The 10,129-nt window shown below is 46.3% G+C and overlaps 1 protein-coding gene across 1 annotated transcript; it reads right to left on the bottom strand.

The window, feature by feature from the left end:
• Positions 1 to 5,959: 5,959 nt before the first annotated feature.
• On the bottom strand, positions 5,960 to 8,326 carry LOC120413360 (uncharacterized). The gene is made up of 3 exons (XM_039574145.2): positions 7,097 to 8,326; positions 6,907 to 7,030; positions 5,960 to 6,809 (listed from the first exon to the last, which is right to left on the bottom strand). Exons 1-3 carry the CDS (start codon positions 8,264 to 8,266, stop codon positions 6,169 to 6,171), a joined length of 1,935 nt encoding a protein of 644 aa, XP_039430079.1. The 5' UTR covers positions 8,267 to 8,326; the 3' UTR covers positions 5,960 to 6,168.
• Positions 8,327 to 10,129: the final 1,803 nt, after the last annotated feature.

The raw sequence follows: 10,129 nt of genomic DNA, 5'->3' as shown, positions 1-10,129 counted from the left end.
AGTGTGTCGGCCAAGATCAATGTGGCCAACAACGCGGAGGTTGCCGTCGTCGCAAAGGGTTCCGTCAAGCTGGAAGCTGACTGTGATGGAGAAATCCGGGACCTGACGATGACCGACGTGATGTGCGTTCCGGACCTGGCGATTAACCTGCTTTCTGTAAGTAAAGTGTGCAAGAAAGGTTTTCGTGTGGAGTTCACGAAGGACGCGTGTGCGGTGCTGGACGCGAGTGACACGGTGGTAGCGATTGGTCGAGAGACGGACGGTCTCTACAAGCTCACCGAAACCAAGCGATCTCGTGCGAATCTGGTGCAAGCAGACGACCAGTTCGAGCTGTGGCATCGCCGGATGGGACATCTTTCTGCTAGCGGAATGAAGCGATTACGAGAGATGACGACTGGCGCGCAGTTTGACGTGAAGGACGATCTGCAGTGTGTACCGTGCATCGAGGGCAAGCACCAGCGTCAACCGTTCAACGCGCGAGGGCAGAGAGCGGAGCGAGTCCTGGAACTGGTTCACTCGGACCTGTGCGGCCCGATGGAGACGGAGTCGATCGGAGGCAGACGCTACTTTCTGACCTTCATTGACGATGCCAGCCGCAAGACCGTCGTGTGCTTTCTGAAGTCGAAGACTGAGGTGCTGGAAGCATTTCAAAACTTCAAAGCGTTTGCGGAGAACCAGACAGGTGAGCGGATCAAGCGGATTCGTACCGACAACGGTCGTGAGTACGTGAACCGCGAGATGGAAGAGTTCCTGCGCAAGTCTGGTATCCACCACGAGAAGACCGTTCCGTACAATCCGGAACAGAACGGTCTGGCTGAGAGACGCAACCGCACGTACGTCGAGAGAGCGAGAAGCATGCTGTTCGACGCTGGCCTGGACAAGAGATTTTGGGCGGAAGCAGTGGCAACTGCGTCGCACGTGATCAACCGATCACCGGCGAAGGGACTGTCGGTGACACCGGAGGAGAAGTTCACGGGCAAGCGACCGGATCTGTCGCATCTCCGCGTGTTCGGGACCAAGTGTATGGCGCACGTACCGAAGGAGCGACGACGAAAGTGGGACAAGAAGTCGGAACCTTGCATTTTCGTCGGCTACAGCGACAACTCGAAGGCGTACAGGGTCTACAGCCAGAGGACGAAGTCCGTCGTGGCAAGCCGAGACGTCATCTTCCTGGACGAGAAGTCAACCGGGACCGACGTTGCTTTGACGGAGCATGCGGTCGGAAATGAAGAAATGGAGCTGATCGTGCCAAGTATCGAGGTCGGTCCAGCCGTTGAAGATGAAGCTGAGCTCGAAGAAGACGAGTCGGACTTCAGCGATTACGAGTCGGTCGAAGGCGATGCCGATTCGCTGGTTGAGGTGGAGGAAGAACCGTTGGTGCTCCCTCCACAACCAGAGGACCCACAAGTGTTGGTAAGGCGCAGTGGTAGGGAGCACGTGCCCCCAGGCAAGTATAAAGATTATGTGTGCAGTACCCTACCCAGGGTTGTTACGGGAGAGTCGAAAAAAAATCCGCGCCAAATCCGCGCCGACCTAAATTCCAAAACCGCGCGAAATCCGCGCTATATAAAAAAATATCGCGACCATTATTTAAGAAATTAAATTTTTTTATGAAGAAAAACTTATACAGAAAGAATTTGATAAAAAAAAACTCGTTCTATGGCTCCAAAAGAATGAAAGCAATAAATCAATTTTTAAAAATACATCAAGAGACGGTCAAGGCAAGGGTCATGAAAAAAAAACATCAAAATAAAAAATACAATATATTAAAAACCTAAAAATTTAACTTCAAAAATATAGGCTCAAAATTAAATCAAAATTTAAAATTTTAATATTATAAAATTTTAAATTTAGAAAGTCCAAAAATTCAAAATCTACGATTTTATATACAGTTTTTAATCTAGAATTCTCGCTAAAATATCACTACGAAAGAAATTTAATTTCCGATATTTAAAATATTGTCTTTTCATAATTTCAAAATCTGGCATTCAAGAATTTAAAAATTTAAGGATTTAAGGGTGCACAGCAACGAAGGAAGTTGCTGTCTTCTTATTCCAAAATTGTCAAACTTACGGACCCAATCCTGCAATAACGGAATTGTAAAACTAATCATACTTTGTTGTAAATTACTTTATGGACACTACTTTAGGGAAGAATAAAAAAATATTTCGATAGTTCTCGTAGTTTTGAAAATACTAAAATATCTGTAACAAAAATCTTGGTGCAAAAGCTCTGGTTGATGTGCACCGTTAAGAATTTAAGAATTTAAGAATTTAAGAATTTAAGAATTTAAGAATTTAAGAATTTAAGAATTTAAGAATTTAAGAATTTAAGAATTTAAGAATTTAAGAATTTAAGAATTTAAGAATTTAAGAATTTAAGAATTTAAGAATTTAAGAATTTAAGAATTTAAGAATTTAAGAATTTAAGAATTTAAGAATTTAAGAATTTAAGAATTTAAGAATTTAAGAATTTAAGAATTTAAGAATTTAAGAATTTAAGAATTTAAGAATTTAAGAATTTAAGAATTTAAGAATTTAAGAATTTAAGAATTTAAGAATTTAAGAATTTAAGAATTTAAGAATTTAAGAATTTAAGAATTTAAGAATTTAAGAATTTAAGAATTTAAGAATTTAAGAATTTAAGAATTTAAGAATTTAAGAATTTAAGAATTTAAGAATTTAAGAATTTAAGAATTTAAGAATTTAAGAATTTAAGAATTTAAGAATTTAAGAATTTAAGAATTTAAGAATTTAAGAATTTAAGAATTTAAGAATTTAAGAATTTAAGAATTTAAGGATTTAAAAATTATAAAATTTTGGAAATTAATAATTTAATCTTCAAAATTTAGATATTTTGAATCTCAGATTTCTAAAATTTGAATTTTGAAGTTTTAGATTTTTTTAATTACAATTTTTGAATTTTAATATGTATTTTGATTTTTGTTGTTAAAACAACTATTTGAAAAAAAAAGTTTCAAATTTTTTAATTTCTGAAGCTTTGAATTTGGAATGTTGTGATCTTTTTATTTTCGCCAAGAATGTTTAAATTAAGAAAAATATTCTACGTTTAATTCCATCTAAAATTCGAAAGTGGAGGCCAGCTTCTGTTACGTTCAATCAAGCTCATATTTGGCATCCACCAGAAAAAGCCCCAATAATAGTTTTTGTTACACATTCTAATGTCTATATCTTCGGGAAAAGTTTTTAATATTTGATTTACAACATTAAAAATTGAATAAATCCAGTATAAAATTAAAAATAAATAAGGTTAAAAATCATTACTCAAAACTCAAAAGAAATTAAACATTCAGAGCCGGAGATGTTAAGAAATGACTAGAAACATATAAAAAATAATTTCTACATAATCTTCATCTTAATTTTTCGACGTTTCGTACTAATAAAATACAAACAAACAGAAGAAAATTCAATTAATAAAAAATATATTGCACTCAAAGGAAAAAACAAATCATCGTTATTCCTGATTCTATCTCTCTCAATTAATTTCTTTATCAAAATTGCCATCAGCGCGAAATCCGCGCCTGAGCAAAATTAGCCAGCAAATCCGCGCCAGATCCGCGCTATCCGCGCGAAACGCGCCATCCGCGCGATCCGCGCCGTCCGTAACAACCCTGCCTACCTGAAAAAGATTCCCAACCCAGACAGAACCGTTCCACCCTGATGATGGTCGAGCCTGACACGTACCGTGAGGCGATTGCTCGAGACGACAGCGACCAGTGGAAACGTGCGATGCAAGCGGAGTTCGGAGCGCTGGTGGAGAATCGGACGTGGGAACTAACCGATCTGCCGAAGGGGAGGAAAGCTCTACGCTGCAAATGGGTCTACAAACTCAAGACGAACTCGGATGGATCTGTTGAGCGCTACAAAGCCCGCTTGGTGATCAAGGGCTATTCGCAGATCAAAGGCGTCGACTACAGTGAGACGTTCTCACCTGTAGTCCGGTACGCTACCGTCCGATACTTGATGTCGTTGGCTGCCAAGTTGGATCTCAAGGTGCACCAGATGGATGCAGTGACGGCGTTCCTGCAGGGTGACCTGGGAGAAGAGGAGATTTACATGGAGCAGCCGGAAGGATTCACGGAATCAGGTGCCCCCACGAAAGTCTGCAAGCTGCGGAAGGCGCTGTACGGTCTGAAACAAGCCAGCTGGGTATGGAACCAGAAGCTGGATGCCGAGCTGAAGCGAACTGGGCTGAAGCGTTCGGCGTACGACACGTGCGTCTACTTCAAGCTGGAGGGCAACACGGTCCTTATCGTTGCCGTATACGTGGACGATTTGTTGGTGTTCTCGAACAACCAGCAGTGGGTGACCAAGCTGAAGAAGGACCTGATGGCGCGATTCCGGATGAAAGACTTGGACATGGCGAGCAAAGTTCTTGGCATGCGAGTGACCAGAGGCGACGGCAAGGTGATGTTGGACCAGGAGCAGTACATCAACGAGTTGCTGCAGCGATTCAACGTGGCCGACTGTAATGCCGTCTCGACACCTGCTGATCCGACTCAGAAGCTGACCAAGGAGATGTGCCCGAGCACTGTCGAGGAACGGGAGCAAATGGCGAAAGTTCCGTTCCGTGAACTGGTAGGCGGACTACAGTATTTGGCGCTATCAACCCGGCCAGATATCTGCTACGCGGTGAACGCGGTCAGCCAGTTCAGCAGCAACCCAGGGAAGGCACACTGGATTGCGGCCAAGCGAGTGCTGCGGTATCTGAAGGGGACCAAGACGATGAAGCTGACCTACTCGAAGCACGGAGACCAGGGCTTCGTCGGATACAGCGATGCGGACTGGGGAAATGATCCCGAGACCCGTCGATCGATCACTGGCTACGTCTACATGGAGGCTGGTGGTTCGATCTCATGGAGCTGCAGGAAGCAGACCACGGTGGCGCTATCGACGATGGAAGCGGAGTACATGGCCGTCTCAGCTGCTACTCAAGAGGCACTGTGGTGGCGCGGATTGCTGAAGGAGCTGTTTGGTGTCGCTCAACCGGTCACGATCCACTGTGACAACATGAGCGCGGTGCACCTGGCGGAGAAGGAGATCGGCTACTCGCCCCGAAGCAAGCACATCGATATTCGGCACCACTTTGTGCGCGAGAACGTCGAGGAGAAGCTGATCAAGCTGGAGCACGTCGCAACGGAGGCGCAGAAGGCGGACGTGTTCACGAAACCGGTAGCTGTTTCAAAATTTCTTGAAGCACGGAAGGCTCTCGGAATTCACGGTTGAGAGGGGATGTTGGCGAAGCAACCGTTGAATTAATTATTAATTAGAATAGGCTATGACTTGGAGTGCAGCAATAAAACTATTCATTCGTTGTCTATCACTCGAACCTACAAGACCTACTGCCTTTACATGGAAGCAGCGGGCCAGGCAGCTCCTCACTCGCGAAGGTTTGTGGAAGTATGTAACAGGAGTGGTTCCGCCGATGAAGGAGCGGTCCGTCGAGTGGATTGATAAAAACGAGTTGGCACTGCAGACGATTGGATACTTGGTGGAAGATTCTCAACTGAGGCTGATAAAGGATGCGACGACTGCCCAGGAAGCGTGGGGAGTGTTAAAAAAGTGGCACAGCCAGGAATCATCGGTGGGAAAGGTGTCGCTGATCAAGAAACTGTCCAAACTGGATTTGTCGGAAGGCGGAGACATGCGAGAGTACCTGGCGGAGATGGAAGAGCTGTTCGAGAAGCTGGAAAACACGGGGGCCAACATCTACCGATTCAATAGCCTGATCGAGATGACTCCGGAAGAAGCGTGGTCAGGTCGCAAGCCGGACATGTCAAACGTACGAGTGTTTGGCCCACGCACCGAAGCAAAAGCGCCACAAATGGGACAAGAAAGCCGCTGAATGGCTACGAAGAGCACACCAATGCATACCGCTTGTACGACAAGAAGACGAAGTCGGATATTAAGGTAGAGAATAATCTTGTATTCATGAAAAACTACTATTTTATTTCACAACCGTCCAGAAAAATAGTACACTTTGTCAGCAGTTTCGAAAAAACATCCTTCGTGGTGTTTTCTATTTAAATTTAAATTTTAGACATCGAATACTCCCAAACTTGGAGTACAGTCAGGTTGGGCGGCAAAAAAAAAAAACTTAACAGAAAACTTTTCTCTAAAAAATAGTAACAAAACAAAAAAAACACAGTCACTGCCCTCCTCCCGGGGACTTGGTCCCCTCGGCTTCCTGTTTGTCCCCGGGCGTTCGCACCAGCGACGGCTGGCTGGGCACTTGCATCACCTGGTAGTAGGTGCACCCGTTGATGGCGTCGTACGTGGCCGGACTGTCCGAGAGGACTTCGAGCACGCGCCGCTTCTCCGCCACGACCAACTGCGGCGAGATGGGCAACAGGGTGGGGGAGGGTGAGGTGGTGGAAGAGGTCGCCTCGACGACCGTCGTCGCCTGCCGGTTGAACAGCACGTGGCGTCCCTTGGGCTGGAAGCCGGGCGGAATCAGTGCGGGCGAGCCGCGGACCATGCTGTCGGACAGGTCGACGCCGATGGGGAGAATGTCGCGATTTTCGTAGTAGTGCATCCGCCGGTTGTTGATGATTTCGGTGATTTCCTCCTGTTCGGGGCCTTCGGTGGTCATGGTTACGATGGCGCCCGGTTGGCCGCCCCGGGTGCGCGCAATGTGGCAGAGGAATTCAAGGGGGTGGTCGGTGATGTTGAACAGCACGACCAGATCGGTGTGGCCCAGCTCGATGGACGGTTCGATCTCGACCGGGACGACCAGCACGTTCAGTTCGCCGGTGCGGAACTGGTCCACGTAGCTGGCGAAGTTGCTGTCTGGAAGGTGTGAGGAATCAGTTTATTGTATAGTAGGCCATGCCAACAAGTCGGACGTAATAAACAGTCTCTTTTTCTGTAGCCTAGCAACACTTACCAATCAGGCAGCGGTGCTTCGATTCCGGAATGTTCTTGAGGATGCGGTTCACGAGCAGGACCGCGTCGGTGCGTTCGACCACGATCAGGATTCGGAGGGCCGCCGCCACCACAGCCGTGCGTTGCTGTTGTGAAAACGATTGAGAGCAAGAACATTAGAAAGTCTCATGGTGCCACCTACGAACCCATACCTGGAAGAACTCCCGCAAAAAGTTGTCCAACGTGGTAAACTTGGGATGCGGCGCGGTGTAGACGCCCTGCCGGACCTTGTGCAGGAACGCCGTCAGCTCGCTGTCCGCCTGACCCAGCGCATCGTTCTGCAGGTGAAAGTAGTCCATCAGCGCAACGACACCGTCCCGGGCCAGGATCCGGTGGGCCAGCACCAGCTTCTCGGCCATGTGGAAGTTGCGCATGACTTCGAAGTGATTCTTCCGCACCACCCCGGTCAGCACGGACAGCTCGTAGCGGGTTCGTTCCTGCCGGATGTGGTCCGCCGTGATGGTCTCGAAGAGGCTCGTGTTGGCGATCTGCTTGCAGGCGTGCAGGTTGGCCAGGTACCGCTGGGTCAGCAGCTGCAGTTCCGCCAGCAAACCGTCCATCACCGCCCCGAGCACCGTCACAATGTTGCTGATCTCCTTCTTGTTCATCAGCCACTCGTCAGGCTTCTCCTGCGGATTGCCCCACTGCAGTTCAATGTTCGAAATGTGCCACTGCTTAAGCTGGGCCGGTTCCACCGTTTTCCCGTGCGTGGTCGTCACGCAAAGCACCCGGAAGTTAGCCCCCATCTCCGTCAGCTTCTGAATAATCGCCGAGTGCGCTCGCACGTCCAGCTGCGGGTCCTCAATCACAACCAGCTTAATCTTCCGCATTCCAACCCGTTCCGCCTCCTGACGGGCCATCTCCCCGGCCATCGTGTGCGACGTTATAAAAAACGCCCTCTTCGTGGCCCAGTTGCGAACCCGTTCATGCGGCTTCAGCGCCATGTCCACCACATCCGACGGCACAAACTTCATCAGCCGATCGCAGGCCGCCCGCTGGTCCTGGGTGGCCTTCCGGTTCGAACAGATAAACACGACCTTCCCGAACGGGTACCAGCGGTAAACGTTGTGCATCACGACCGCCGCCACGAACGAAACCTCGAACCGGTTCGGCAGGATCACCAGCGAGTTGTGGTACAGCGTCTTCTCCACGATCAGCGGCAGATAGTCCGGCGTCACAAAGTCCACCGGAAACAGCCAGCTCTGGCCCGAGTGCGGATCGAAGCCGGCGTGGATGTTGGAAGGCGGAACTGGTTGTTGTTGCTGTTGCGGCGCTGGGGGCTGCTTGTCCAGCGATTGTTCCGGCGACGGGTTCGAGCTCATGTTTACTCTCGGTAGTTGTTTTCACAAACGGAACAAAATGCAACCCAATCGGCTGTTTTAATTTCTCAGGCCGCGGGCGGACACGTGCCGGAATTTCAGTTTTGTTTTGATTTTGTTTTGACAGATGGATGGCGCGCGCAAAAAAAAAAAAACGTCGAAATATCGATCCGTTATCGAAAATATCGAACTCAAAATGCATACACATGCGTATACGTGTATACAATGAAAATCAGAATTACAACAAAAAGAGTTCAACCATTTTGGCACAATAGAGTTATCTACGTGCGCATGTATTGCGTGTACGTACACGAAAAAGATTGAGGTTAAATTTTGTCCGCCCAGCAAAATCAAATGGTGCGCTAGTGTGTGTACGCGAAACGTCATAAAGCTCTATTAATAGGCTCCCCTCCCACACCCTTACCAAAAATCATGACTTTTTGAGTTCCAAATCACACTTTTCATACGATTTTTTCAGTTCAACCCATAAGGCTTTCTAGGCCCAGTGAAAAAAATATAATTTAACCCAAAAATGACGAACTTCTCGTCACAGTGTCCTGATGCAAACAATGATCGAGCTCGAGCTGTCACAGCCCTGCGAAGTATGTTGGCTGACATATCGGGCGGCCAGTCAAAAAAACCAGCTAGAAGTCGCCTGACAAAAAACTTTTGCTAGAAAGAGATAGGAAACCTGATGCAAACAAACGTCCAGCTGTAATGTAAACATACTTTGAATGTGTTGGTAAATTTCTGACTAGAAAGCCTTATATGACGATTTTTATGGTTGTAGTACCTGAACTCAAAAAATCGTATGAAAAGTTTAACCTAAAAACCCTTCGTGTACAAACACGCAATAAATGCGCAAGTAGATAACTCTAGACGTGCACAAGACCAAAAATTTTGTATCCCACCTGCACGTTCAAAATCATTCAGTTTTCGTCAAAACCGAATCTTCTCAGAAATGAGTAAATAGGGCATCTGTCAGATTTTAGTGCATTTCACGCAAAATTGGGTGAATAGAGCTTTATGACGTTTCGCGTACACACACTAGCGCACCATTTGATTCTGCTGGCCGGACAAAATTTAACCTCACTTTCTTTTCGTGACACTTTTTTAGTTTGTACCCTGCTGATTGGTCAAAGTCAAACTAAAAAGTGACGAACTGTCACTTTTTATACGGCGCTCACGCACACTATCAAAACAAACGTTTGGTAGTGTGTGTGAACTCCGTGTAAAAGAGGTGTCAAACTAAAAAGTGACCCCGTTCGTTTGACAACCATCGGGGTTTGAGTGTACGCAATACATGCGCACGTAGATGGCTCTATTAATAATCAATATATTTTATTTTCAATGGCAATTAAATTTGAAGGGATTGCAAAAATCGAGGCAAAAATAGTCAAACTTTGTCGTAAATATTTTGTAGCCAGTAATTTATGGGAAAAATCGAGGGGAATGATACTCCCGAGATGAGCCCACGATTTAGCCGCGATTCCAAGCGCGATTCGCACAATCGCTCGTGCTGGAATCGATAATTCAGTAACAACTTTTCAAAAGGGCGAAACCCTTAGATGTAAACAAACTGAGTTTTCATCAGAATCATATCTAGCAAAACAATGTAAATGGGCCAATGTCGAAGTGTAAACAAAGAGTCTATCCTACTCGTTTCTAATGTAAACATCAGCTGACGTGAGCAGGATAGACTCTTTGTTTACACTTCGACATTGGCCCATTTACATTGTTTTGCTTGATATGTAAAGCGAACAAAACTGTTTATAAAACACCCTTCAACATCTCAAAATTCCGAAACTACGTTGTTTTTTACAAGCAAAAAACAAAAGGGCTAAACAATAACATCAATCAAAACAA

Source organism: Culex pipiens, chromosome 1 (genome assembly GCF_016801865.2).
Source record: "Culex pipiens pallens isolate TS chromosome 1, TS_CPP_V2, whole genome shotgun sequence".
NCBI lineage: Eukaryota > Metazoa > Arthropoda > Insecta > Diptera > Culicidae > Culex > Culex pipiens.
The sequence above is the reverse complement of the archived record's forward strand: the minus strand, read 5'-3'. Positions and strand labels throughout refer to the sequence as shown.

Bases quoted from the DNA above. Each gene is read 5' to 3' on its own strand.
- LOC120413360 (XM_039574145.2), bottom strand. From the start codon at position 8,266: ATGAGCTCGAACCCGTCGCCGGAACAATCGCTGGACAAGCAGCCCCCA. The intron at 7,031-7,096 runs GTATGGGTTCGT...TTTTCACAACAG, and splicing joins TTTTGCGGGAGTTCTTCCAG to CAACGCACGGCTGTGGTGGC. The intron at 6,810-6,906 runs GTAAGTGTTGCT...CACACCTTCCAG, and splicing joins GAAGCACCGCTGCCTGATTG to ACAGCAACTTCGCCAGCTAC.